This window comes from Hippocampus comes, unplaced genomic scaffold, assembly GCF_001891065.2.
Source record: "Hippocampus comes isolate QL1 unplaced genomic scaffold, H_comes_QL1_v1.1 scaffold524, whole genome shotgun sequence".
Taxonomy (NCBI): domain Eukaryota; kingdom Metazoa; phylum Chordata; class Actinopteri; order Syngnathiformes; family Syngnathidae; genus Hippocampus; species Hippocampus comes.
Window position 1 is genome coordinate 78,616 of NW_017805708.1, and position 27,323 is coordinate 105,938.

Sequence of the window (27,323 nt, forward strand, 5' to 3'; positions counted from 1 at the left end):
GGGGGTTTGAAAATGACCCCTCCTGTACCGAGGAATCACACGATGCAAAAGCAGCTCCTTGCTGGAAAGATAAAACATGAGTTCCAGCTTCTCTGCTGCGGGACGTTATTATGTTGCATACGCCCTCTAGTGGTCATATTAGCAAGCTACATGAAAAAGTGAATCAAAGTATTTTTGTGACTTCATATAGTTGGCTTTTAAGTGCATAAAAAACATTCTGAATGATTACTCTGTAATGTTCGTGATTTTGGTAATGATATCTTTCTTTTTTCGTTTTTTATTGACAATTGAAAAGTACTGAATTTTAGTTTTCTTGTTTTACTGCGCAGTAAGAATCTTGTAACTCAAATTTTTCCCATGCCCGTTGGCTGCTAATTATGCATATTTTCAAAGACAAGCAAAATATAAATACAGTTTAATGCGTAATGTAATTCATTAACATTGTGTACTCATTTTATGCCATTTAAGGTCGTGCAGTTCTCTATCACATCTATTTCTTGTTGTATGAAAATGATATACTGTACAACAAATATGCAGAGTCAAATATGCATGCGCTTGCATATTTTCTCAGATTAAAATCGGTAAGTGTGCAGAAAAAGCCAAAATTGGGGCCAGTGGAGAGATGTACCAGGAGAGAAAAGGACATGAATAAAGAGCTTAAATTAGAGTTTATGGGCACAAAATGAAGGCTCAAATCTTTTTTTAAGTGCTGTAATGGGGGCTTTTGGAAGGTGTATCAGTAGCACTAAAGGTGCTTCAATTATGGTCAATGGGCACCAAATTAAGGCCAAAATACTTTTAAGTGCCATAATGGGAGTCATCGGGCAGGTGTAAGTAAGATTGGCCTGGGAGTGAGAAAAAGCCATAATATCCACAACGGGAGTTATTGGGGACAATAAGGTACGCTCTTTTAAGTGCTACAACGGGAGTCAATAATAAATGAGCCAGGGGCATCAGAGTGAGGAAAAATGGACGGAAATTTGATATATAGACTGTGATGCTTTACTTCACGAAAAAACTAGAGCTTTAAGTATCATAAGGAAACACCCTTGAACACAGTTTAGAACAAGCTGCGGGTATTTACTCATAAGCATGTGACAACTTCTCTTGAAGAATAAGATTGACTGTATTCTGCTTATACAATGTCATCTAGTTCCACAAATACTAGTCAAGTAGGTTGAAAGAAGGAAGATTTTTTTTTTTTGGAAACAACACCATTCAACATCACCCGCACGCACACACATACTGTCATTTCAAGCCCACAAGTAACGTTTAAGAATACGAAAAGGGTGCACACAAAAGTGGACGCTCATTCTGTCTCCGAGAGGCATCTCTGGTTGAATCCTATTGGAATTTATAGCCAGCTGATGTTTTAACTTCACTGAAGTTGCAATCAAATTAAATCTGTGTGCAAAAACTGTTCACTTGTCTCCAGAATGAAGCGAGATTTTTCAAAGATGTTGGCTCCCTAAAAACACCATCGATGGCCTCGATCTACGCACAGACCTTCTGGAAATGCGTTAAATTCATTTGTATGCCAATTCTGTTTTGGGGAAACTCTGTGCTGCCCAATTTCAAAGGAGAGTCATGAAACCATCAGCGTTAGAGATCACAGATCACTCCATAAAATGGAAAAATGGACCGTTTGAGCATGTATCCCATATCTTGGATACCCAAACTTCAGGTCTCTTTCCTCACCAATAGGACAACTTTGACATACTGGAAGCACAACTACACGTTACTCGGGAGGCAAATCTGTGCAATATTTGACATCTAAAGATCTAGAACAGTGAGACCACCTAAAAAAAAATAAAAATAAAATGTAAAAAAATGCTGTAGCTCTCTTTAAGTTCCAACATCACGACTACAATCAAAATACAGTAGTGTACAAAGCCCAAGTGTTCATTTAAAATGAGACGGAGTTTCATTTAAAAAGTATATTTCATGTTATTTCAAGCCGCTGTCAAAACAGGCCCAGTTTGAACATGAACTCTGCGCTTAGTCCGTTGCAAAGTGCAAAAATAGTGCACAGTTTTGCCTCACTAATAACATGTAGTTAACCTACGAATAGGCCAGACAGGTGCCAGTGACCACCGAGTGTACAAGAACATGGAACCTAACTTGATACGCAGGATATCGAATACATATTGAAACGTCCTTTGAGCAATGCTTGCATACTTCTAGGCCAAACGTGGCACTAGTAGTGGAAAACTAAAATGTGACAAATAACACATTCAACTTGTGCACCCGAGCTGATTTTACGAGTGAGGACAAAGAGCGCACTACGACACGGACCTGAAGTTGGGTCTCAAGGGTGTCCACTAAATGCTCAACCAGCTGGCTTTTCACGTTACAATTTCCAGCGGCGTCCCCTCACACTTCAGTTCGGTCTTTTAACACCAGCAGCCTTTCCCCTGGTCGGTGGACCCGCCGTCACACAATCCCTCTTCTTCCTCCAGAGCAGCCAGGTTCAGCTCATCGTTCAGAGACATCCGAAGAAGATCCAGGTCCTTCTTGTTGGCCGCCAGCACCTGCTCGGCCAGCCGTGTAAAAGTCTTGATGGAACACAAAAAATGAGGAGAGAGAGAGTCATTTTTGCTCAAGTTTGTAACCAACGTTACACACCACGGACCTTAAAAAATACCAACGGTGATCGTAGCAATGCAGGAAATGAGCAGCAGTCATAGTGCAATGCGGTTTTGGTGGTTGGAAACGTTCTCACCTCTGTTATGTTACGGTTGGTGAAGGCACTAGTCTCAAAAAAATCCATTCCATAAGCTTGGGCCAGCTGGAGGATGGAAACCCAAAAAGAAAATGTAAAGTTTTGGATGCACATTTGATGGGAAACATGCGCCGCTCGCAAAAAGTGACTGAGGTTCAGCTTTCGGGAGGAAATTCTGAATCAACCAAACTGAATTTGTCTTGTGAATGGCAAGTCAAACAGCAAGGCAAGACACACGCACCTTGACACCTTGCTCTGTGGCCACCTGCCTCTTGTCCACCTCATCTGACTTGTTCCCGACCAGGATCTTTTGTACCTTTTCTGGCGCGTACTAGTAAATAGTGCGGATGAGAAATGAAGAGCACAATTCAAGAGAGAGGCAAAAGATCGCGACTGTAGATCGTGGACAGGCTGCCAAGCAATCGAGGCAGAAATGAACTACGACACTATCGCCGGCTTCATTAAAAACGATACCGTCAAATGGAATGTGCCGGCTGCCACTCACCTCGTCCACATCGCTTGCCCACTTCATGATGTGCTGAAAAGAGCGCTCGCTCGTGATGTCGTAGACCAAGAAAATTCCCTGAGGACAGATCGGAGAGATTTTAATTACCAAGACACCAGGGAGTGCGCAGCATTATAAATTGCGTATCACTGGCCGCAGGAGGCATGAAAAGGAACACGATCTTCCAATTTCATTATCAGCTTTCCAGTAAATAGAAAATTCAATTCGAGTCGATTGGGCGTTCTGTGCAGTCTGCGGGTGCAATTCCATCGTGACAATTCTTGTTAGCAAGATGAACATCAACACTCCAAGTAGCTCAGCGAGACCAAGGCAGACTAACAACCACTCTGGAACTGGAGCTTTCTGAATGCCATTAAAAGAATGAAAAACGCTATGATGAAACGATGACAACGGATACAAATCAAGACATCATCAAGACTGGAGAAATTCTTTTCGCTCCATGTAGGCACTGACACCCGCACAATTACTACCTGCGCTCGCCGGTAGTACTGCTTAGTGATGGTCTGGTAGCGTTCCTGGCCTGCAGTGTCCCTGCGAAGACAAACACACGCATCCGGACATTAAATATTACCATTACGTTTAAAGTGAAAAGGAGGAAAAGCATGCACATCTTGAAGCGGGGTGGCCATGGCCACCATTGGCCATCACGTAGCTCCGCCCCTGCTCCTTTTCACTGCACAGTGAAATAAGAATCCCGTACTATGTACAATAGGCCATAAGGACATTTTCAAAGACGGTGGTGCGATAACACGTGAATGCTTACCAAATCTGGATTCGCACTTTGATTCCGTCTATGAGCAGCGTCTTCATTTTGAAGTCGATCCCTGCAGGAGACAATTGGTGACGTGTGAAGAAACAAAGTTACGTCGGACATTAACACTCGTGTATCGATCGATATGTCACAGAAGTGCATGCTGGAGCTTATCCCAGCTGACATTGGACAAGAACCGGAATCCACGATTTCAACACGCACAAATCGGTTGAGGTTATGATTGTGATAGTTTTGGCAAAATAGAAATAAATACGATTAAAAATGTTCACTGTGCCAGAATGAAAAAAAATTCGATGGTACATGTGGTTTGTTTGGTGCATGCATGTTTTTTTTTTCTTTTTCCTTAGTAAACTTTAGCAGAGCACCCCACAGAAAGTTTCCTACTTTGTAAACTTACAAAGTAGTTTACAAAGTAATTAAATGTAAACCCTTCTCAACTCTTTCTTGCTTTTCTTTTCCCGCATGAGCGCCTCCACCAACTCATGCCACCGAAGTCAATAAAAAGTAAAACCACAGCACTTCTACAGACCACAGTATTCCCCGAGAAGTCAATTAACCGCTTATCTTGGTTAAACGGACTCACACCGAAGTGACCCAGCGTCCCACTGCGGGGAAAAAGGGTCCTGGGTTCAATCGATTTTCATTTGCATGCCATTTCCAAGTTCATAGTTAGTTGCACTTGTGTAAATAAATGTACCGCAGGGAGAAGTCAACGGTGAACCTTGAATATGCTCCAGTTGAGTGACGGAGCAACAGTTCACGGACACTACAGCATCGTGAGCACAATACGGAGATCTGCTCATCCGTGCAGAGAGCACCACTATAACATGCTGCATCGGAACCTTTGCTCTCCCGGGAATATTCTTGAATTTATAACTCCCAAAATGTGACATTCCTTAAAACAAAGCCTGTAATGAAGGCTCATCCTCTTTCAGAGCCATGCTCCTGCTGAGGCTTAAAAAAAAAAAATTCTGCATCTTTCACACGCCATTGGAACAATGGGGAGGAGAACAATACGGCAGACTGCATTTAATGGAACATAGCGGAGTTTGAGAATCAGCAGAGGGAAGGCCTTTTGAGTAAACGAAGGGGAACAAATCCCAAAGTGACTTGACAAATGAACTGAGCGTGCTGCAGCATTCAGCAGAGATGAGGTAGTGACATTTCTCCAGGTGTTGGAGGACGTGGCTGTGGATGGGGAGATGAATGGATGGGTGGGCAGATGCGTCCACCCGCCCCACGAGAAGAGAAAGGCCATATCAATATATTTTAAAACACTTTTTACACTAATCCACATTTAAAACGATGAACTCACTTGCATTCATCCATTTAGATTTTTTAAAACATTATAAATGTAATTGATGAAAAAATAATGCACAGTATGCTTTGGCGACTGCGGCCAGTGGGCACACTGTAAGTTTCATTGGGTGGGTCGAATGATGAATTGCCACAAAACTTGAGCACAAACTGGACAAAACAACATTACATTTGGCCATTTAATTTTAACTTTACTGTGATCAAAATACACATACAGTTAATATATTTGTTTTTCAACCCTGATGGACCAATACTTGTGGGTGCACAGTTGCACATTCTACACTACCTGTATTATTTTGTCTGACTTTCTCACACTTTGCTTGTATCTCACTTTCAGTCTGCTCACTCTCTGGATCTTCAGCTGTCTCTTTTTCCAACTCTTTGACCTCTCTGTAAACCATTGTCTCCCAAGTCCTTCGGCTTTCCCTCTGTGGGCCTCTCAACCCGCTTCTGGCACTGCACAGAACGTCATTCAAGAAATAGGATCTAAGATCCTTTTTTTCCCCCCTCTCTTCATTTGAGACTATACACCAAAAGCAATGGAGATGAAAAACCCACATTACAAAAAGACAGTGTATTGAAAACATAAAATTTAAAAAATTGAGCAAAATAGGCTACTGTTGCAGGCTTGCTTGGGTTTATATTGTGATAAGGTAAACTAATGTTAGCTCCATTCAGGTTGAATGTGCCAACCTGACAAAACCCTGGCCCCAGCCAGGCCCCCTCTCTTAAAATGGTCCAGAACCAGGCTGTAGCTGTGGCCATCCATGGACCAGTCGTGCAGTTCAATATTGGTGAACACAACAACAACTAGAATGGGAAAACACATTCATTTGCAGTGTAATCATAGCTCTGTGTTACATAGAAAAGAACAATAATAATAAGCTGCCAGTTTGATCTGGTTGGGACATTTCCCCACTAGATTGAGACCTCTATTGCATCATATTTAAAATACAGTGAATAGTGGGACTTACCTATAGTTGAAATGTGAGACGGGTGAAATTCATTGTCAGTGAATCTGCATAGCAAACATGTTTTTCCAACCCCAGAGTCTCCAAGAAGCAGGAGTCGGAAGAGCACATCGTACTGCTTAGCCATGGTGTTGAATTAAAAGAAAGGATTGAGGTAAATAAAAGCTGCCAGTCGGCTAACTCAACGACGAATGGGTCCCTCCCCACTGACGAGCCATGCCTGCTTCAAGTGGCAACGTCAGAATGTGTTTGTTGTGGGATGCAAGACAAAACAAGGATGCTCCAGCTTCACCCTCCAACAGCACGCTGAGGCAGCCTCCTGCCTCCAGTGGGTGCGGTGAATCACTGTCAAGTTAAAAAAAAAGAAAGCTTACTTCCGGTTACTGCCTTTGATTATTCCTAATAGATTTGCTTATGGAACACGGGTCTCGGTTGAAAAATAAATAATAAACTATGACCTGGATGGTATTAAACATAAAAGTTACTTTTTTTTCAAGAATTGGGCCTTGCTTTGTCATACAGCTTTGCTGTCTAAACCTTTACTTCGAAAGGCCAACCATTCGTTTTCTGGTTCTTGCATCAATATGCTACTTTACCTGCAACCGAGTTAAAAACGTTTAATTGTTGTGTTTCTCAGACGCCCGCGCCGTAACACAGCTCATAAACCACAAAAAAAAAAAAAAATCCATCCATTTTCAACACCGCTTCTCTTGTTGAGGGTCGTGCGAGGGTGCAGGAGTCCACCACAAAAATAGCATAACATTATTCCAATGATGCCATGCATTCATTAGCGCGTGTATACGAGTAAGTCTGGGATAAACAGGCGGGTATTTTTGTCACATTGGCGACCCCGTAATCGCAAATATCATCATTTCCGTTCACTGCAACCTCAACAGGAAGTGAGCTACCAGAGTGAAAGTGAGTGGAAACTAGTCAAAATAAAGGCCAACGACACCGTCTCGAGTTTTTGTTTATCAGGATGGACGGGTTACAGACTCCTTTGCGGTGTTTTCGGGAGTGTCATTCCGCTGAAATGTTCGCGGACGACGGGTTGGGAACCGTTACCTCACGGGAGCAGGTAAAGAGCGGCTCAAATAGCCCTGCGGGATAATGGAGATGGCTAAATCAGCCTCATGACGGCCGTCATTTTTATTTGTGTTATCTGTGAATATATGCGCTGCGTTTAAAAGTAATGCTATCGTATTTTAAGTGTTATTTAGATCGATTATAGTACGTGGTGAAGTGTGAATTTTCGGTTTCTTCTTGCACCAGAAAAAGGTGGAACGTAGCATTGAAGAAGTCATCAACGTTTACAAGCAAATCCACAACATACCACAGTAAGTACCTGCTGTGTTTCATCACACGTCGATCCTAAAATGTTCAATTTAAAACGGGAAGAACACATCCTTCCCAAAACCTTGCCGCGATAAGTTTCCTGTCATATTTTTGAAAATGAAACAGGGTCACTTATTCGTAAAGTGAGCCTCGGCATGGTATGGCGTATTGCCGCCACCCACCGGTTAACTTGAGTCATTGCAATCTGAGATATTTGAGCGCTCAATATGTTATGAGAAATGTATGGGTGAAAAATAAACCGCATTCCTTTTGTCTCGGAACCTGCAGAAATTTCGTCATGAAAAGCCATCATATTTAATACTAGCAAGATTTCAAGAACATAACATTCAATTGCATAGCAGTAATTTTGGTAGGTCAGCCGATATTTTCAATTTGTAATATGCATTTATAAATGGTAACTTTGGAGACACTTTAGGCAGCAAAAAGTGAAGCATGAAGAATATATTGACAAAAAAAAAAAAAAAACTATCTTGGTAGCCCGGAAGCGTCTCTTACTGTGTTGCCATGACAACCGATAAGTCTCCCTCAGGGGAGGATGTGACACATGCACCAAGAGAATAATTTTTCCAGGTCTGAAGTCCAATTAGTAACATAGTAACTGTTTTTATTATACGAGACAGTAAAGCACATTTTAATTATTGTAGATTGATTACAGATTGTCTGCATAATATTGCTCACCTAATTTGTCTGTTTAGCTGATGTCACAAATATAAATAATTGAATTCAATGTTACGTTTTGTTGTGTTTTTTTTTTAATCGCTGCAAGCTGTTTTTATTATAATAGTGTTGTTTCCCATCCCTATTTGCACTTAATGGCGTAATGACTAATTCAGAGGCTTATGCCTTTACTGGTTCCATTATGACGCATTAGTAGGGGCGCTGTCACCATCTGTGATTTTTATTATTTTTTTTTAAATGGCGTTTCAATCAGCCCACATGTTCTCCTGCTATTAATGGTCGCTTCTCAGTCGGCTGACTCATCATTTCTATGACAACTGCATCAAACTGCCACGGCAGACAGAAAAGAACGTCTTTTCTTTGCCTTGTTTCAGCAGGTCATCCAGTCGTAGGACTTTTTAGGTAGGCTATAATAAATATGACGCTATGAAATTAATGATATTCAAAATTTATTTGTAGTTAACAGTTCAGCCAGTTACCTGAGCTCACAAGTCAATGCTGCATTCCAGTTCCCTGACTCTCATGTCACTCAACAGACACGCCCCCACCTTCTACAGCCACACAAATTTAACATATGTTAGTGTGTAATATGAGGATGGTGACCCCAGGTAAACAACAATAATACATGCACCTTGTGGACATTTTGTGGGTTCAATTAATCACTGTGTATATGTATATATATATACACACACACACACACACACACACACACACACACACAATAATCAATAAATAACATTTAAATAACAGCCTTTGCTCATTTTGTTTTGTCTCATTTCTGACCCAATGGAATGTACGGTGAACCCGAAAGGGCCAAATTGCACGGCATGGGTTTTGGAAACAGCTTTGAATCTGTACCGGCATGCTCCACAGGCCAACCTTGTTGCGGGAACAACACTACCAGTATCTCAAGAAGGGCTTGCGGCATCTGTCAGACTCTTACGAGGTACATGTTTTGGTGGATTGTTGGTGAATACTGAAATTTCTCATCCATTGAGTAATTAATGTATAACTGATGTCTATCTGGGGGGGGGTGTGTGTGGAGTGTCTGGACGCAAGCAGACCTTGGCTTTGCTTCTGGATTCTTCACAGTCTGGAGTTACTCGATGAGCCTGTTCCTGCCGCTGTGGCCTCAGAGTGAGTCACGCACGCGCTCTCATGTTCATGCTGTTGTTCAACAAACACTCCACCAGCAGCACTCTTAATATAGCCACACTACTGTGCTGAGGAGTCTCTTCTTCCCTACTTCTAATAATTACTGCTGTATGTAACATTTCTAATTTATTTTTTTTTGCAACAGTGTAAGTGGTGTACATTTTCACTGCTACACGAATGATGCTGGGAGAAGGGGGACCATTTGACGGAATGACTAATCCATCAATAAAATTTTTTTTATAACATGCCCGTGACATGATTTGTCAAAAAGCCCCAAGGGTGGAGAATTATACAATTGACACTCTCTGTCATTTTGTGTGAGTGCATTTTCACTCATGCAGGCAGCGGTTCATACACTTCACTATGCGTATGTGACACATGGACACATCACCGAATACCTCGACCGTCTCAACAACTTCACCCACAATCAACGGTGTGTCGATTATCAGAAGGCTGTTTATCCAAATGTCAATGCAGCTCTGCTTACCTTTGGCTTGACATGATAGCAGTGGGGTGCGGGTGTGCATGATGGTGCCTCTGCCTAATAGTGTTTCAGACAGCATTGTGCAGTGGCTGTACTCGATACTTCTCTTGAAAGTGGCACTGGATCTTCGCTAAGCCTTGGTGATCAAGTCATGGGCGGAGAAATCTGGTGTGGGGGCAATTTAAGACATTTGTTACATAACAGTAGGGTGAAAAGACAAAACGTTAAAAAAAAATGTGGTTGAATTTCACACTTGGTATGGTTTTCCATCCATCCATCCATCCATCCATTTTCTGAACTGCTTTATCCTCACAAGGGTCACGGGGGGTGCTGGAGCTTATCCCAGCTGTATTTTGGGGGACACCCTGAACCGGTTGCTAGCCAATCGCAGGGCACACAGAGACGAACAAACATCCACGCTAACACTCACACCTAGGGACAATTTAGTGTGTTCAATCAGCCTGCCCTGCATGTTTTTGGAATGTGAGAGGAAAAGCCGGAGAACCCGGAGAAAACCCACGCAGGCCCCGGGAGAACATGCAAACTCCACACAGGGAGGCCGGAGCCGGGATCGAACCCACGACCCCTGCACTGTGCGGTCGACGCGCTAAATACTGGACCACCGGGCCGCCCCTGGTACGGTTTTGTCAGGCACAAATATTTGGATGAAAACTTGAAGTCACAATTTATATGGTGCAAAAACGGGTACTGTTTAGTGACTTGGAAGTCTTCAGCTTGCTGGCAGTGAAAAGTAACCAACTGCCAAGCACCCCCTTGTTTTTTTTTCCTCCCTCTCTGCTTGTGTTCAGGTCAGAGCCTGAGAGGATGGTAAAGCTCAGTTTTCCTTCCAGATTAGTTGGCCGGCAGCGTCTTTGCGGGTTGTGTGATTGCTCGCCATGGGAGCGGGCTGTAACATGTTCAGAACCGCGTGAAGTTTGCCATTTTGGGCGTATGTAAGGGGAAACTTTCTGCATCGGGGCTTAATTAATTTTACCCATCCATTAAAATAATTGTTTGCTACTACGGATTTGTTGATGTTTTGTGTCTACTTACATGATCAGAGGGGTCCGTAAGACTGACCAATTGTGTACCTACCGACCCCGTGTTTGAATTTGCAAAACCAGGTCGAATTTTTGTGAGCCGCCCTAACAGATTATCTCATCTGGCAAGCAATAGCCAGACTACGCAAAAACCTTGTCATGTCACATCCAAAGCTAAGCAAAGCTGCAGTGTTGTTGGATGTACATTGCAGCATTATAAGGATGAGCCTCAAGTTTCCACTTCTGGGGGGGGAAAAAATAATAATAATACTTACTTCCACTACAGTGTGTGTCAGTTCCTGGCTCGATGTCAGAGTCCAACAGGGGGTTTCGCCGGCGGACCCTCACAGCACGCTCACTTAGCACCCACCTACGCCGCCGTCAACGCCCTCTGCATCATCGGCACAGAGGAAGCTTACAACGTCATTGATAGGTAGGCGATCGTTATCCTTTTTGAACACATGGAAAAATTTTACCATAATCTGGCGTGATGTTTCTCCTCTCTTCCAGGGAGAAGTTGTTAGATTTCCTCTGGTCAGTCAAGCAGCCAGATGGCTCTTTTGTGATGCACGTCGGAGGGGAGGTGGACGTCAGGTGAGACTTCAACCTGTTCTCAAATTTTAAAGAGTCGACCGTGAATACGTACAGAGCCTTGCTGCAAATAGCAAAAGTAATTGATGCCTACATGGGGCTATTAGTAGCTCCTGCAAACAAAACAGGCCGACTCAAAGGCAGACAATAACCTTCAATAAATTAAACCGACCACACACTGCCACAAGGTGGCGCTAAACTTATACTTCATTGTTTTGGCCTGTCAAAAATCAACATTACCAGCGGTTATGCCCTGAAAAATTTTGCAAATATGAGGCACTTCACTGAATACAACGTACCGTGTGCTTGTGCCTTCACAGGAGTGTGTATTGTGCAGCCTCCGTAGCATCGCTAACCAACATCATCACACCCAAACTCTTCGAAGACACCACTAACTGGGTCCTGAGGTAAGTGAGCCGCCCTTTCCTTGTATTCATTTCCGACCAGGCTCATTGGCAGTTTTGCACAGTTGTCAGAACTGGGAGGGCGGTCTCAGCGGGGTGCCGGGTCTGGAGGCTCACGGCGGATATACCTTCTGTGGCACCGCCGCTCTGGTCATCCTGGGAAAAGAACACATGCTGGATCTCAAAGCCTTACTGGTGAGAAACTTAACACCAAGATATTGCAGGAAGCCTGGTGGGGAGACGTTCCTCGTTAGTCTGAGCTCGATGGCCATTCTGAATCTTGAGCAGGGGAGCAAAAATCCTGAAAATACTTTGGTCCTCTTTCTCTCATCGTGTGCCGGTGTGGTCTGCAGAGGTGGGTTGTCAACAGACAGATGCGTTTCGAAGGGGGATTCCAGGGCCGCTGCAACAAACTGGTTGATGGCTGCTACTCCTACTGGCAGGCCGGACTTTTGCCACTCCTCCATCGGGCCTTCTTCAAAGAAGGTTAACAGCACTGCTCATCTGCTCGTTGCGGGACCGAGTTTGACTCACTGGTTTTGCGCAGGGGAGTCGGAGCTGAGTCAACACAGGTGGATGTTCGAGCAGGAAGCCTTGCAGGAGTACATCCTCCTCTGCTGCCAGAACCCAACCGGGGGGCTACTAGATAAGCCTGGCAAGTCAGTATGACATAAAAAAACACATCACATGAGCACAAGATAATCACGAGCAAAGGCTTTGACACGTCGTTCTTGTCACCGTTCAGATCCAGAGACTTTTACCACACGTGCTACTGCCTGAGCGGTCTTTCCATAGCACAGCATTTTGGGAACACGGACAGCCATCACGAAACTGTCCTCGGCAAGGAGCAGAACAGATTGGTGAGGCTGCGGCGTAGGGTCCGAGAGGGTGGGGAATGGATAGCAACTGACAACTGAATATTGGCACACAGACAAAACATGCAAATCGCACCCACTCTGTATTCAGCCACAATAACCCTTAACATGAGTACTTGTGTGTGGGAAAAACAAGTCATTTCCATAAAACACATTTGCAAGTGTTTTTTTTTTTTTTAGTCCATTCATACAGAAAATGCCATCTGACTACAATCTGCTGTTTCCACTTGATCAATCTATAAAATTACTTGTATGTTTATCACATATAAACTCCATGTAATAATTGGCAGCAACATTGACTTGGATGCATTTTTTCCCAGCGTCTTTACATGTGGTTTCACTGAAAATTTTGAATACCACCAGTTGGGACATTTTTTCATTTCCCGTTTCATCACTGGCACCTTCGGCTGGCAACACTGAAAACATCCACGAGACACACGAGTGTGATGATTCAACTGTGTGGCAAATGTCTTTGTGGCGGTGTTACAACAGGGTACCTGTTGATGCCTTCCTGCAATTTCCGAAAGCACCCCGACTGACGGTTTTATCTGCGGTGCTGTAGAAAAACATGTGCATTTTTTGTTCCCTTTTCTAGGCTCCAACTCATCCCGTTTACAACATCTGCCCAGAGAAGGTGGCTCAGGCCTTGCAGTACTTTCATCGGCTGCCCGTCCCGGTGGAAAACTCCTCGGCTGACCATCAGTCCTAGTTTATAGTTCCTCGGTGGTGAAGAAAGCCAAGACTGGAAGCAGCAAAAAAATGTTTGTTTTTTTTTTGCTCGATACCTTTAGTCACCATCCTGAAATGAAAATGTTTCATTATGTTCGCAAGGTTCATAATAAATCTTTGTATTACACCAAACTCTCTCCGATTCCCTGAACATCTCCCCACAACTAAATAATCCAAAGAGCGTTAAAGGATAAAATAGTTTATTTTAAAGTCTCGTATTAAAGGTAGGCCTCAACTTGCAAGACAATTGTTGGCAGTATGTACAACATACTTGTAATTTCCATGGAATGGAATCAAACAAAGACCCGGTACACTAATCATATTCTCCTGAATGGAAAGAAAATGGAAATGATGTACAGACACATTCTTCCCAGACACTCAAAAATGCCTTTTTTTTGTTTTTAAGTTTTCTTGGGGAAGGCTTCAGCAACACGGATTTTAGAACTTTGTAAAGCACGACACATCAACAAGGGAGTGGGGCTTCATTGGCTTCCTCGGACTGCAAACGACAGGAGCTACTTTGGAACATTTCGGTTGAGTGATATCTTCCATGATCCGTGAGATGACTACAAAATGCGTAACATACATTTGAGCTTGAAAACATCCAATTATCACTAGTCTTTTTTTTTTTTGTATGTCTATCAAACAAGCTGCCTAATGTATTCAGCCACCTAAAGTCATTCACTACTTCAAGCTAAAGGACAAAATACAATACAAGTTTAGGAATATTCAAATTATTTCAAAACATCAATTTCAACAATAGGAACGTTTTTTTTTGTTTCCTTCTCATTAACAAATGTGTTGCAGCAGAAAACATCTGAGATCCGGTGGGCCTGAGGTGGGTGTCACTAAACATTTCTCCTTGGAGGGTCTTCACATTCTTAAGTGGAAAAAGCAAATGTACAATACGTGTTGGTGGTAGTTCAAAAAGATAAATTGTTTTGGTGTGTGTCTAGGTTCAAAGTGAACAAAATACAGTGGAGAAGCAAGCTGCCTCTTTTTTTGGGGGGGGGGGGGTTGGATTGCTGCAAGAATAAAATATTAATTGGGGGGTGGGGACGTTGAAGAGCTCCCATCCCGCTGGCCTCCACCCTCCTTGTTCTTGGAGACGATTGTGGTGGCGGTTGTGAGGAGTTTTGAGGAGGGGTCATGAGTCTCCAGTGGGAGCCCACCCAGAAGGGGGAGGGCAGGGTTGGGCGCAAGGACAGTGGGTATGCGGTGGGCATCGGGTGGAAAGGTCAAAGAGCCTCGAGCGCGTTTAAAGGCTTCCTCTCGCCTTTCCCGTGAGGCCGCGACTCCGGCCTTTTCACCTGCTTTTCGGAGCGCCGGGCGCTTTCGAGCTGGCCTCCACGCGCAGCTTCTTGCGGTTGGGGGGCTCCTCGGGTTCAGACTCGGAGCTGGAGTCGGAGCCGCCATCAAACGCAGACACGGTGCTGCCTTTCGGGTTAGTGTAGAGGCTGCTGTCGGACGAGGAGTAGTTGGCCTGGAGCTGCGCCGAGCCCTTCACCTTCTCCAGAGCACGCACTGCACAACACGGAGGAAATACCAAACGGGAACATTTTCAACTCATGCCTTTAGTCTTCATTTTGTCACATTCAGGTGATTCATTGAGGAAAGTGGTTCGCAACTGTTGCTAGAGGGATATCAATTTGCTTCACTGCCCTTGAGCAAAGGGAAGCGCCTCACTGTCGTGACTTCTCCGGGGTATGAAGAGAACCTGCCGTTGGCAATCAGTGCCCTACGCTAGTCTACATCCTGTTGACTCCCGGGAGAGGTGACGACGGAGAGGACACAAAGACGGAGCATTACCTTGCTGCTCCAGCAGCGCGTTCTGCCTCTTCAAGTCGTCGATGTCTTGCTGGTGCGTGTGATTTTTTCGTCTCATGTACTGGATGTACTCTGTGGCTTTATCTAGGATTTGAGCTCGAGACGCCTGTTTGGTAGACTGCTGTTAGTGACACATGCAAAAGAGAAGTGACGTGTGTGCAGAGAAAAAGCACATTTCTCAAAACATACAAAACACGAATACATGATAGCATTGTTTATAGGGGGAAGTCAAGTCAAAACATTGCGAATAAGATGTTAATATTGCGTTTGTGGAAAATCTGAATTTTGGCAGAAAAAATCCGCCGGTTTTTCTCCACCTCAGTGGGTTGCCGTTTTGCTTTGTTGTGCCACTTGCTGTGTGTGGCGATGTGCCTCAGGGGGCGGGTCACAACCATCACAGCTCATCTGTTTTTCTGGGTTCGGTCATGTGACGTTCGCAAAATTTTGATTTGACTCCGCTTTAATGAGCACACGAGGACAAGACAACGGATCTGTTATGAACATCTTTAACTCTTATTCTAAGATGACATGCGCCAGGAACTCTCACAGTGGCCTATTTCTTAACACCCGTTTAAGGCTGGAGTTCAACTCAAGTTTCTTCTCATGTGACCCATCCCCAATATTACTGTTGTTACATTCCCAGAACACCTGAACAAAGGCTTCCTGTGCAATAACTACAAAGTAAAAATGAGCACACTTGTATACATAGTCAAGAGTATATTCGCTTGGCCAGGGCGGTTAAGTGTCACTGAGCGGCACTGCATTCATTTTCCTTTCTAAATGGATGCCTCAAAAGTGCCACGTTTAGACTATATTCAGTCTATGTTTCCTTTTGATTTAAACCGTTTTAGTTCATCGCAAAATAATATCCTGACAGGGATGGGCTGGTTTTTCCCCCATATCCCCAGCACAATATTCCGCAGCAAACGCGACTCCCACTCCACTACCCCGCCCCGAGCCGAGCCATCCCCCCACCCAGCTGGTTTCTAGGGGAGGGGTGCTCGAGTAACGTTCTCCATGTTGCGGATGTCAAAACAGGAAAAGAGTAGCGACATTTCCTCGTAATAACTTCCTGACGCAGTCAAACATGCAGCTTCCACCATCTGCTCTCTCCACTCACGCACACCTCCCGTAATTTCTATGACACTGAACAAACATAATGAAGAAAAAAATAGATGTCGCTTACGCTGTTTTGGTGCGCACCAGTACTGTTACCAACCTTTTCTCCCTGCAAGGCAGGCACAGAGTCCCGGAGGCTGTGAAAGCTGTCTTTGATGTGGTCCCTACGCTTGCGCTCCAGCGCATTGTGGTGTGCCCGTTTGTCTGCCTGCAATGAGAGAGTCACAAGGCCTTCAGCCTGGCAGCACAGCGGCGTGGGGAGAGGACAGCAGCACACAAACCCGCCCGCTGTCTAGTGCCACTCTGCGTTAACAACAGAAGACTTGACTACAAACGGCAAAAGGTTAGCACGCCTCCATCCATTTATCTATTATCAATAACCTCAAACTCAACTTATCAAAGGTGGCCACTGCTGAATGATTCTCTGACGAGCGCCAAGGCGCCAAGCAGAAATTAAACGGCTTTGGTGGTAGTTTGCACTTCACAATTTAAATGAAATGTGAACGGATGGGTGGGTAAGGTTAATCGAAAGCATAAAAGCGCTTCAATTAAATACGAGATGGATGCCCTAAATGTCCTAATAATTATGATGGGGAAACCATTATATGTGCTCATGCCACTAAACTATTCAAGTCACTGCTACAGTGTTGTGCCTTGGCACATTCGTCACCATGACAAACAGGTGTCCGATTACAGCACCGCCATTATCAGTCTGTCATAAAAACAGAGGGGTGCTGGGAACAAACTTTTTCGCTGTCCACTATCGCGATGATATTATCGCTATGTTTTGCAGCCCCAGTGACCAATGCTGAAAATGACTTTGACGCCGGAGTGTGGAAGAAAGCCAGAATCACTGGAGAAAACCCACACAAGCGTGGGGAGAATATGCAAATTCCACAAGAGGGCTGGCGCGGGAATCGAACCTTGCACCTCTGCCCTGTGGGGCGAACATGCTAACCAGTGGTCCACCGTTCCACCTCTCTCTCTCTCTCTCTAAATGGGGGAGAGAAAGAGAGAGGTACGAAACTGGCAAAATCGCGAAGCTTAGAGTGCATTCGGACGATGGTGCGTGTGCGCGCGTGTGGGTGTGTGTCTTGTTCCCCCCTCACCCTTGTGTTGTGCAGTTAGCTATAATCCGAAACTGGCAAAATCGCGAAGCTTAGAGTGCATTAGGACGATGATGCGTGTGCGCGCGTGTGGGTGTGTGTGTGTGTCTTGTTTCCCCCCTCACCCTTGTGTTGTGCAGTTAGCTATAACGTCATTCATTTGATCCTGCCAGCCCCTCGGTGGGATGTCGACTGGCTGTAATCACAGGTTGCAACACGGGAAAACATCCCGTTGCAGCCTTTCCTGACATGAAGGCTTTCCCCTCCTTAGATGCACACATGCATGCAACTCTTCAATCGTCACACTCCGCCATGGATGCAGCAGAATGTCAAACATGATCCCTCCGTTGAGCTGACCTAGATGTGCAAAAGCGGAGTCCCCGACCGTGCTAAGGAAAAGCACCATGATCTGCACTCCGCGTATTTATTGGAGAAAATAACATCAAAGAAACGATGACAAAAGCCTGTGCAGCTTGCTAAAGCTTCTGGTCTAAATATAGCCGTCGTGTTACCGTGTTCACGCAAAATAGAGGATACCCTGCCTGTAATGCATAGCGTAGAACCATGCAAATAATTGTCCCCAAACGCTACATATATGGCATATCTCGCTCGATCACATGAGCCATTGCTTTCACATTTGATTCTGAAGTCCACCCATACTCCATCAACGCCTGAATACTAAATATTAAATGTCCAGTTATTTAAAAAAAATACAACAATGTGCAGTGTAGTGATAATAATTCATGGGGAAATTGTTTCCCCCACGGCATTACGCACCACATTGTGATATCTCGGTGAGTCTTCCTGAAAAAAAAAAAACAGAACAAAAAGTACAATTGTAGCCAGAATGATTTAGAAGCGAAACCGTTTAACCGACGCTGCTTGAGTGTAATAAATAATATAGGAATTACAATGAGTCTGAGCATAGAAACTTAGTATAGTTTTATTTTTTTAATGCCAAGTATATGTACTTATCAGAGAAACACGGCGACTCAGCTTATCGGGTAGCTAACGCTAACAGAGCAGCTACTTCGGCTCGAAAAAAAAAAACGCCACAAAAGCGAAATACAACCAATAGGTGTAGGAACGTCGCCATACTCACGTCACTATCGACTTCGATATCATCGTTATCACTCATTCTTCGATAAAATTGTCAAGTTTAAAGGGGCGCGTGGCTAAAAAAACAACATGAATCGGTGAAGCAGCCCAGCGGCGCTCCTACAGACAGACTGCTAGTAGTAGCTACTCACTCACTCACTCACGTTCTGTTTGGACATAATCGAGGTGGACCATCTCCACGTGACTACACTCTACACGCCATGCTACCGCTCCTGATTACGTATGCGCAAAATCGAAGTGTGTTCTGGGAAATGTGGTCTTTTGTCTATGACAGATTTCACGAAGTTGCTGAAGTCTGTTTTGGTTTTGTTTTTTTAATCACAGCAATAAAACTCACAGTAATTGTTACACTCACAAGTTCCATATTCGTCTCAGTATACCAATTGTCTATCGGTCAATATTTACTCATTGTTCCCTTATTAAACTACATTTCCCATTAAAACGTATGGCGTACAAGATACGTCATAACATCCCGTTTGGCTGGTAGCTTTATGGTAAATGTAGTGTTTTGTTGTAGTTTAATGTCACGGGGCAAAACAGGTCCAAAGGGGAGACACGTGGACTCCAACAACACTCTAGCAATGCAAAACAGTGAGACTGTGACATCTTGCTTTTATTTTCACGTTTGTAAACATAGAACCAACATGTGATTTGTTTTCACATTTTCTTCTAAACTGCATTTTATTATTTGTTTGCATTCGGTCCCATTATGTAACAGTAAAATTGAAATTCTTACATGACAGATATTAGTGGTATTTTCTTATACTTGATCTGAAAAAATATTGCATTTGCTTCAACTGTGACTGACCTGGAAATAAAACAAAATCAGTCACTGATGTTCGTGGTTGGTTCGCCTGACTTGCATACAGACAGCAAGGTTTCAATTCCCACCAAGTGACGTGTGAATATGTGTGTGTCTGCCTCTAAATCTGCATTATGATTAACTGGTGACCAAACTCGGGCATTGTCTGCCTTTAGCCCCAAAGTCAGATGGAATAAACTCCGGTTTCCTATGAGCCTGAGCTGTAAATGGATGGATGGGAAATAACCTGCAAAAAACTGAGGCACGACTGCGTTTCTAGGGGATGATAAACACAGTTTTGGTGGCAAGACAAATTGTAAATAATTTGCTCAGGTTTTACCTTTTTGACAAAATTGCGCTATAGATATGGAGCTTACATTGTGGATTCGTTTGCACATCCAGCTCAGTCAATGTAGAAAATAAATAAATAATGAAAGCCTTCTTACTTCCCCAGCAGGCCACAGCAGCTGTGAGTGACACCCTGCTCTCCATCAATGAAGAAAAGCTTCGACTCATTTTGTACTCGTATCATTTCTGTATGTTCACCTCACACACTGCACACTGATCTACTACATTTAAGTCCCGCAGCAGCATAGGCAAACAAGGTCACTCATGATCCTATTGACTGTTAAGGTTCACAACACAACGGGGCCATCCTTCTGCTGCAGCGAAGCCACCGCCATCGGAAGCAATCGCTTTTTTTTTGTGCCTTTAAATCGCCCCTTTGGATGGTGAACATGATTCACTCTGCTCACAAACAAACCTCTTCGCCACACCCTCGCTAATCTCTCCCCTGGGCCTCCATGGGTCTCCAGAGACAGTTGGAAGTCCCACAAGGTCATGACCTGCCTGGCCTCCCCTCAAGAGTGTGCATTGATTAGTCGTGCCTGGAGCTGCAAAAGGTGAACAAATACGTCCATAAAAACACAGGCAAGTGATGCAGGGAACTGTAATTATAGCACTCAAGAGGCTGATGAGTTCACCACCCCTCCCCCATGTCTTTACAGGGATTGGCCTGTTTAACCACTATGCCGCCGTTTTGCCCCCTACCATGCACTGTGTAGAAAACATTTACTGAGAGGATATGCTTTGACCATTTTTTTTCTGTCCTTGACCTTGGCCCCCATTTTAAATGTGGGTTTTATGAAAAACGGGGGTGACATCAACCTTCAGATTAAGGCTACTTTGCTCTGTCAATAAAAGTGTATGAGATGACTGCATTGTCTCCAGTTTGGTTCCCTCGAATAATCGATGGGAGTGACATGCAAGAATACTTTCTTGTCCAGAAGCGTTACCTTTTGGTGATTTTATTCAATATTATTTGAAAAAGGACTGAGAAGCGTCAATTAAAATACAATAAGATAAAGTTACTTTGGATGCACTTTTTGAGAGGAAAAAATATATCAATACAGTGAAGTTTGTTATGGTAATACACAAGCGTTCTCCTTCAGTATGGCATATCGGCATCATGAGTGCTGCATCTTTGCTCTGCTCGATTTTACAGGCAGCACATGAAAGCCAGCAACCTTGGCACTAGTATTAGGGTAACAGTTTGTCGAGCGTGGCCATCGCATGCGGCGTTTGTTCTTGGCACCGTTTACTGTAGTGTGCTGAGAGCCAATGACTTGTAGACAGCGTTGTTGCCATCGTACTCAATTAAAACTGCCCCCCCTCCTTCCCAAAAAAATCACAAGAGGTCTAGGGGGGAAAAAAAAAGATTTGTGTGATGATATATTTTTGTGTTCGTGCACACTGCACCTTGAGCATCCTATCAGTTTCACCAAAAAAAAAAAAAAAGTACATTAAAAATTAAATTAAATTAAAAAGCAGGTCACCTTTAACCTACGGCGGCGCATGATCTGCATCATCAGAAGTTGTTTGCGGTCAGCAGTCTGCAATTGCAGCCTGCGATCAGAGCTGTTGCGATATCTGCTTTTTAATTATTATTATTGTCATTCTAAGTTTGTTTCGTGTACGGTAACAGTTCGATTGCGGGAGGGTGGTTACTTGAAAAGTAGATATTCGGTCAAAAAAGGTTGAGCACCCCTGTGCTAGAGAATTGTAGGCCTCGCTCTGTGCTAGACACGTGCACTAGATGGCACCTGTGCGCGACCACAAAGTGCACTTGTCACGCGTGCGAGTGAGAGACATAAAAGTCAGTCCCAATGGAAGAAGTTTAGTCCTGGGGAGAAGAGAAGAGGTGCACATGCTTTCGCAGGTAAACTACCCAAGCGTGTAAGAGACTCCTGTCTGTCTGTTAGAGCGCGGTTGTTTTCTGAGATGTCCGCATGGGACTCCTCCATCGCTTTACGGAGACTGACCTCTTGGAGAAGGTGTGTAATCGTCACCTTCACAGTCATCGTAATGGCAAGAGACACTGGAGAGATTTCTTTGCTGTCAAATGTGTTTCTTCTCTTTTTACGAGTGCAAAGTAGATGGATGTCTCCGCGAGAGTGTGGCACAGGAGTGTGCCTGCAGGGAGGATGTGGTTGTCAGTAATGAAGTGAGGTTTGAGAGGAAAAAAAAAATGCATATTTGTTTTGTTTTTTTTCCACACCTTCTGCAATTACGTACACAGATTCAAAGAATAATTTAGTGAAAATAGTTTGGCTGATTGAATTGAGAAACGATTTTTGTAAATGTTTACGTCGCTTCGCCTGCATTCATTTGTATTCCTGCATTTATTTATTGAGTGAATGAAGTCTTGATTATGCTTTGCAAAATATTTGTAAAGTGGCAAACTGTACGCATTGTATATTAGGATAAAGGTCCGCTGCGCCATACAATATGTACTATGAACCGATGGCCACTGATTATTGCGCTGATGGAAAGAACTGCTTATCAAAACAACTGTGACCTTTCTGCCTGTTGCAGAAAAAGCAACCTGAGAAGTACTCTGGTGATTATTCGAAGTATAGTATGATGGTTTTAATCAATAGTCATTTGTATTATTGGAAATACAACTTCCTTTGCTCCAATTTGAGCTTCACTTGACCTTTATATTTACATTTGCATGCGTGCAAGTTCAGTGCAATCGTACCAATGTTGGGTGAACGTGATATTTTTTGTTTTGTTTTGTAGCAGTTAACAAAAAAAAAAAGGGGTCAATGTGCAATACAATAATTGAATTGACAAATACAATACAATCATAAAAATAGGATACACACAATCCTGAATTAAAATATGCTGGTTCATATATGAAGTCGCAAGGAAGTTTGAAAAATGAAATCAATCAATTTAATAATTGTTGACACTTTAGCAATACATTTTGGTGTCCTATGAAGCATGAGGTATAATAAACAAAATATTTATTGCTGGTTCTAATGTTTGTTTACTTATTTTGTACTGTACGTCTTAGTTTGTGAGCCATTCGGGGACTTAAGCATGGATCACATTGTGGGCCAGTTGCCAAATTCCAATCCAATGCAAAACACCAGCATGGACACCTTCAACGTGACGTCGGCAAACAGCAGCACTGTCCTTTTTAAGCCCTTTTTGTCACCCGTGGTGGATAAGACGATTAACGTGCTCATGGTGATAGTCTTATTCATCACCATGATCTCACTGGGATGCACCATGGAGGTGTCCAAGATCAAGGTGACTCCGGCAGCCTTCTCTCAGTTGTGGATGACTGTGATGGCACACTATTAATCACTGTGTTGATATTCGTCTGCCAGGGTCACATAGTGAAACCTAAAGGGGTGGCGATTGCAGTCTTGGCCCAGTATTGTGTCATGCCGCTGACAGCATTTTGCTTAGCCAAGGTTGGTTTGACGGTCCCATTTGACCCGCGCACAAATGCCGCACTATACTATTGCTATTTATTACACTGATAAGATAATAATTAACTCCGTCAAAGGAGCTGTTGTTTGCCCGCAAGATACTGTCTGCAGTTGTTGACTTATAACATAAAAAAGTATTCCTTTTTTCAATAAAAACTGTACTTCAAATATATTCATATCACTAGAGAAGCTCGTGTAGCACTCGTAGTACTCATTACATACTGCAAATCGTTGCTGATGTTGAGTGTGCTGCAATACTATTCTTGCTGCTTGCAGGGCTTCCAGCTGGCTGACATGGCAGCTGTGGTGGTCCTGATCTGTGGGTGCTGCCCAGGGGGGACACTCTCCAACATCTTGGCCTTGGCTATAAACGGCGACATGAACCTAAGGTACACAGTGCACACGTGCATAGGTGATTTTTCTATTTCACGGTACAGTTCAATAACCTTCATGATGCTGTCAAGTACACACTCTCACTTCCTGTCGTCATTAGAGTTGACTGACCTGCATCATCATAAAACCGATGATACTGCAATACTGTATTTATCACAGCATGGCAAAAGCCTGTCGGCCATTCACCCCGATAGGATCCATCTTTATGAAGAAGCAGGTGTGTCCCCGTGTTGCTGGATGGTGTGCTGTTCTGTACATTCCTGCTGTATCAGATCAGACAAGCACAAACCCAAGACTGTTACTTTATGACCTCAAGTAGTTGACAGCCCGGCATACTTTAGTAAACACAGTATTGACTTGGCCGAACATTCTCCCCAAGGCTCCATGAGTCAGGGCGAGTCGTGTTATTTTTGTTTTACCAGTTGGAAGGTTTAAAGTCACATGTTCCTGTCCACAGCATTGTGATGACATCCTGTTCCACCTTGCTGGCTCTGGGCATGATGCCGCTGCTGCTCTACCTTTACTGCCAGGGCTTCGGCGACCTGCAGAACGCCGTTCCTTATGTTGACATTACCGTGTCCCTCGCAATGATCCTCGTGCCCTGCGGGATCGGTATCCTCATCAACCACTACAGGCCACGATACTCGAAGATCATCACCAAGGTGGCTTATGAGGGGCTCTGTAGTATTTTACACAGTACATAAAAAGTAGAAAGTATATTTCTTGATCTGCACCAAATGTTTGTTTTTTTGGGGGGTGTGACCCAATCAAGGGCAAAAAAAAAAAAAACCCAGCAGTTGCGGTGTCTGCTTCTCAGGTAGGTCTGACCATCATGTCCATTTCCTCCGTGGCGATCGCCGTCGTGGCCACCGTAGCAATCCGCACTGCCATCCTGGCCGTGATGTCTCCTCCCCTTTTGGCCACCGGCGCCATCATGCCCTTCATTGGCTTCACCTTCGGCTATATCATCTCGTCCATCTTCAGACTCAGCCAAGCGTGAGTCATACGGCAACGCCTGTTTACTGAATTGAACTGGGCCCTTGGTCAAGGTGGAGGGAATTAGGAACAAATCCAAATACCAGTGGAATGCTTTAGGCTACTGCGAGGAAAAAGAAAAACAGGGAAATCTTACTAGAACATCAGAGCCGGTTTTGGGGTTCATCAGAAGCACAAGTGTGTCCTGACTCCCATTTAACATGAGTTGCAATGTGATTGGTTAGTGCCGAACGCAGCCATATCATAGTTGGAGGAGGGTGAGAACTTATGCAACATTTTTTAAAAACCTGCCATTGGATAGGGTTGTGTAAACTTTTTATATTCACCTTCTCAACAAATATTCATTAGCCAGCATCATAGTTCCCCTTTGTTTGGCAATTCACACACAATTACTTTCTGTTGAGCACCACCCTCAGATACTCATGACTTATGTATTCTCCCGTACCACTGCTCAGAGAGCGAAGGACTGTCGCTATGGAAACAGGCTGCCAGAACATTCAGTTGTGCTCAACCATCCTGAAGCTGGCCTTTCCACCGGACGTGATCGGCCCACTCTTCCTCTTCCCAATGGTGTACATATCCTTCCAGATGTTAGAGGCCATGGTGCTTATCGTCGTCTACAGGTGCCACCAGAGGCTCACGAGAAAAGAGAAAGGTAAAGAACGGCCATTTGGTTTTATACAAATGGAATCTTCACGCTCGTTTTAACTATGGCAACCAAACAGTTCGATTTAGGTCTGTATGTTACGCGCCTGCATCATTCATTGCAACAGGTCAAAATTAAGTATCGTAAATGTATTATTTCAAAATTGGGAGATTATTGATCTTTTGCATTAAGGATTGTAATTTAGAATTGGATATGTGTGCTGTTTGACCAACAGATGTGTACCAGCCTGCGATGACCGATGCTGGACTGAAAGCACTCTCTGGAGGGACAGTATGATGGATGGGCCAGCTTTCCTTCATGACAATCTTGTGTCTGGACTGGCTTACAGAAGGACTGATTTTGGACATGAAACGTCAACTTTAGGACTGCCGTGTTGACTGTTTTACAATAAATTTCCACGACTACTACTTCCTGGGTTCAGTTCCCACTCAGTGATGACAATGTGAGTGTGAAAGGTTGTCCGCGTTGTCACCAAACTGCGACACAGAGTAAGTGAATGAACATTCATAGTGAGGAAGTAAGAGTGTGTCACATTGCTAAAAGCGCTTTAATAGGTACAGTATGTCTTGCATACAATTGTCCCCTATGTTTATTTAAAACAAATCCCTAATTATACAAAAGGCTGCATTGTTCATAAACACATTAACATCGGGTACAGTGTCAAATAACATCTAAACACTCTCAACAACCCCACCACCCCACTCCCAACAACTTTCAGAATAAAACTTTAAAAAGAAAAAAAAAAAAGCATCAACTAAGAAGCAACTATCTAAGTGACCTATTTTTAAGGAGACTAAAGCTCGGGGCCCAAAGTGGATATGGTGTGGCAAGTTTCTCAACGAACCAATTAGATCATCATCGTGCATTCCCTTCAAAATGCACGCTTGCACAATGATTTTTACCTCTTAGAGCAGACTGTCCAATATGTAGAAATGATAGCTTGCGGTCAAAAGCAAGAACATGTACATGGCATTCAGGAGTGTGAAGTTACTCTGAATCCTTCACAGGATGGCCCAAAAAGGCAAAGTATTTGAATCAATTCAAGCATCCCAAATGCCACGGAGACTCACTAGAGGTGGCAGAGATGCAGGGTGCAACATGACATTGGATTAGTCATTGTGAAGGGAATCAAAAGAAAGAATAAGAAATTAATTCAACAGGCTTCGCTTGCATATCAAAAACACCGAATAGTTGCTAGGAAAAAAAAAATCATACTTTTCTATCCACGCTTGATATTTTCTCAAGAAACAGTGTTGAGTTTTAACAAACCTCTTCTCCCGAGACAACGGGGTGAGTCAACGCTGGCTTTCGGTGGAAGGAGAACGGGAGTGCGAACGGGAACGGGAGCGGGAGTCAGGGCCTTTCTCATGAGGAGAAGGAGGAGGAAGGATACCAGAGATGGAAAGTTTGTTTGGATCCACTGACTTGGAGTTCGAGGGGGACGCGCTGCCACTTGGAGAGCCGCTGCAGGAGTGACCGCGGGTTTTGGGCGGGCTGCTGGAGCGCCTGGGACTGCCTGATGAAGAACGATCACCGGACCGGGAGCGTGAGCGGGAGCGGGAGCGAGATGAACTCCTGGAGCGGGAACGACTTCTTGACCTTCAGAAGGCAACAACAGTGAAGAGTAACTACCGAGGTAGGTAAGTAGCATATAGGTAAGTCAGTTACTCAGAAGGTAGGTACGTCATACAGTACAGTAGGTAAGGTTGACACACACTACTGATAATCAGGATGAATTTCCCTTTTTTTCTTTTAATCTCTTCCGAGAGGAAAGGGGGAGAAGGATTTTGAGGGGTGGCTGGAGGGGGCTCTTAAGACATTAGGTAGGGGCATTTAAAAACACAACCACAAAAAAAAAAAAAAAAAAATGAAACCTCTCAAAAAAACTCCCC

The 27,323-nt window shown here is 43.9% G+C and overlaps 5 protein-coding genes and 1 long non-coding RNA gene across 16 annotated transcripts in view; 2 read left to right on the forward strand and 4 right to left on the reverse strand.

Moving 5' to 3' along the window:
- Positions 1-399: 399 nt before the first annotated feature.
- On the reverse strand, positions 400-7,078 carry rab15 (RAB15, member RAS oncogene family). Its single transcript, XM_019883099.1, has 7 exons — positions 6,312-7,078; positions 4,012-4,072; positions 3,719-3,779; positions 3,228-3,305; positions 2,964-3,053; positions 2,723-2,788; positions 400-2,555 (listed from the first exon to the last, which is right to left on the reverse strand). The coding sequence occupies exons 1-7, from the start codon at positions 6,433-6,435 to the stop codon at positions 2,394-2,396; spliced, it is 642 nt and encodes a 213-aa protein (XP_019738658.1). The 5' UTR covers positions 6,436-7,078; the 3' UTR covers positions 400-2,393.
- Positions 7,079-7,194: 116 nt separating this feature from the next.
- On the forward strand, positions 7,195-13,752 carry fntb (farnesyltransferase, CAAX box, subunit beta). Of its 2 annotated transcripts, none has more exons than XR_002169829.1 (12): positions 7,195-7,386; positions 7,581-7,645; positions 9,216-9,288; positions 9,388-9,479; positions 11,308-11,454; positions 11,532-11,615; positions 11,933-12,019; positions 12,082-12,211; positions 12,370-12,502; positions 12,564-12,671; positions 12,762-12,876; positions 13,487-13,598. XR_002169829.1 is itself a non-coding variant. In XM_019883093.1 (12 exons), the coding sequence occupies exons 1-12, from the start codon at positions 7,288-7,290 to the stop codon at positions 13,598-13,600; spliced, it is 1,251 nt and encodes a 416-aa protein (XP_019738652.1). In that variant the 5' UTR covers positions 7,195-7,287; the 3' UTR covers positions 13,601-13,752. The 2 variants fall into 2 exon arrangements, 1 of the variants encoding a protein (XP_019738652.1); XM_019883093.1 differs by having other exon boundaries at positions 12,564-12,675; positions 13,487-13,752.
- A 271-nt stretch (positions 13,753-14,023) lies between these two features.
- Positions 14,024-19,089, reverse strand: max (myc associated factor X). Of its 8 annotated transcripts, none has more exons than XM_019883102.1 (5): positions 18,775-19,082; positions 18,450-18,476; positions 16,634-16,774; positions 15,430-15,553; positions 14,024-15,144 (listed from the first exon to the last, which is right to left on the reverse strand). In XM_019883102.1, the coding sequence occupies exons 1-5, from the start codon at positions 18,808-18,810 to the stop codon at positions 14,927-14,929; spliced, it is 546 nt and encodes a 181-aa protein (XP_019738661.1). In that variant the 5' UTR covers positions 18,811-19,082; the 3' UTR covers positions 14,024-14,926. The 8 variants fall into 8 exon arrangements, with proteins under 8 accessions (XP_019738661.1, XP_019738664.1, XP_019738660.1 ...); XM_019883105.1 differs by having other exon boundaries at positions 16,667-16,774; positions 18,775-19,081; XM_019883101.1 differs by having other exon boundaries at positions 15,430-15,565; positions 18,775-19,081.
- A 2,304-nt stretch (positions 19,090-21,393) lies between these two features.
- slc10a1 (solute carrier family 10 member 1) lies at positions 21,394-25,722 on the forward strand. 2 transcript variants are annotated; one of them, XM_019883096.1, is made up of 8 exons: positions 21,394-21,811; positions 22,952-23,190; positions 23,271-23,357; positions 23,652-23,764; positions 24,226-24,430; positions 24,586-24,764; positions 25,220-25,419; positions 25,646-25,722. In XM_019883096.1, the coding sequence occupies exons 2-8, from the start codon at positions 22,978-22,980 to the stop codon at positions 25,705-25,707; spliced, it is 1,059 nt and encodes a 352-aa protein (XP_019738655.1). In that variant the 5' UTR covers positions 21,394-21,811; positions 22,952-22,977; the 3' UTR covers positions 25,708-25,722. The 2 variants fall into 2 exon arrangements, with proteins under 2 accessions (XP_019738655.1, XP_019738654.1); XM_019883095.1 differs by lacking the exon at positions 21,394-21,811 and having other exon boundaries at positions 22,765-23,190.
- LOC109523739 (uncharacterized) lies at positions 23,669-24,676 on the reverse strand. The gene is made up of 4 exons (XR_002169830.1): positions 24,597-24,676; positions 24,188-24,369; positions 23,880-24,031; positions 23,669-23,759 (listed from the first exon to the last, which is right to left on the reverse strand). It is a non-coding gene; the product is annotated as an uncharacterized LOC109523739 (long non-coding RNA).
- A 231-nt stretch (positions 25,723-25,953) lies between the features above and the next one.
- Positions 25,954-27,323, reverse strand: part of srsf5b (serine and arginine rich splicing factor 5b) — a 4,603-nt gene continuing 3,233 nt past the window's right edge. For both annotated transcript variants that reach the window (XM_019883097.1, XM_019883098.1), the window contains exon 8: positions 25,954-27,030. In XM_019883097.1, the coding sequence (XP_019738656.1) occupies positions 26,727-27,030 (304 nt within the window). In that variant the 3' untranslated portion in view covers positions 25,954-26,726. The remainder of the gene's footprint in view (positions 27,031-27,323) is intronic.

Excerpts from the sequence above, each read along its gene's own strand:
- rab15 (XM_019883099.1), bottom strand. The coding sequence starts at position 6,435 with ATGGCTAAGCAGTACGATGTGCTCTTCCGACTCCTGCTTCTTGGAGAC. Across the intron at positions 3,306-3,718 it reads AGTACTACCGGCGAGCGCAG|GGAATTTTCTTGGTCTACGA; the intron begins GTAGTAATTGTG and ends ATCTGTCCTCAG. Across the intron at positions 2,556-2,722 it reads CCAACCGTAACATAACAGAG|ACTTTTACACGGCTGGCCGA; the intron begins GTGAGAACGTTT and ends TGTTCCATCAAG.
- fntb (XM_019883093.1), top strand. The coding sequence starts at position 7,288 with ATGGACGGGTTACAGACTCCTTTGCGGTGTTTTCGGGAGTGTCATTCC. Across the intron at positions 7,646-9,215 it reads CAAATCCACAACATACCACA|GCCAACCTTGTTGCGGGAAC; the intron begins GTAAGTACCTGC and ends CATGCTCCACAG. Across the intron at positions 12,020-12,081 it reads ACCACTAACTGGGTCCTGAG|TTGTCAGAACTGGGAGGGCG; the intron begins GTAAGTGAGCCG and ends AGTTTTGCACAG.
- max (XM_019883100.1), bottom strand. The coding sequence starts at position 18,810 with ATGAGTGATAACGATGATATCGAAGTCGATAGTGAC. Across the intron at positions 16,775-18,449 it reads CACCGAGATATCACAATGTG|GCAGACAAACGGGCACACCA; the intron begins GTGCGTAATGCC and ends CTCTCATTGCAG. Across the intron at positions 15,569-16,633 it reads CTGGTGCGCACCAAAACAGC|CAGTCTACCAAACAGGCGTC; the intron begins GTAAGCGACATC and ends TGTCACTAACAG.
- slc10a1 (XM_019883096.1), top strand. The coding sequence starts at position 22,978 with ATGGATCACATTGTGGGCCAGTTGCCAAATTCCAATCCAATGCAAAAC. Across the intron at positions 23,358-23,651 it reads CAGCATTTTGCTTAGCCAAG|GGCTTCCAGCTGGCTGACAT; the intron begins GTTGGTTTGACG and ends TGCTGCTTGCAG. Across the intron at positions 24,431-24,585 it reads ACTCGAAGATCATCACCAAG|GTAGGTCTGACCATCATGTC; the intron begins GTGGCTTATGAG and ends TCTGCTTCTCAG.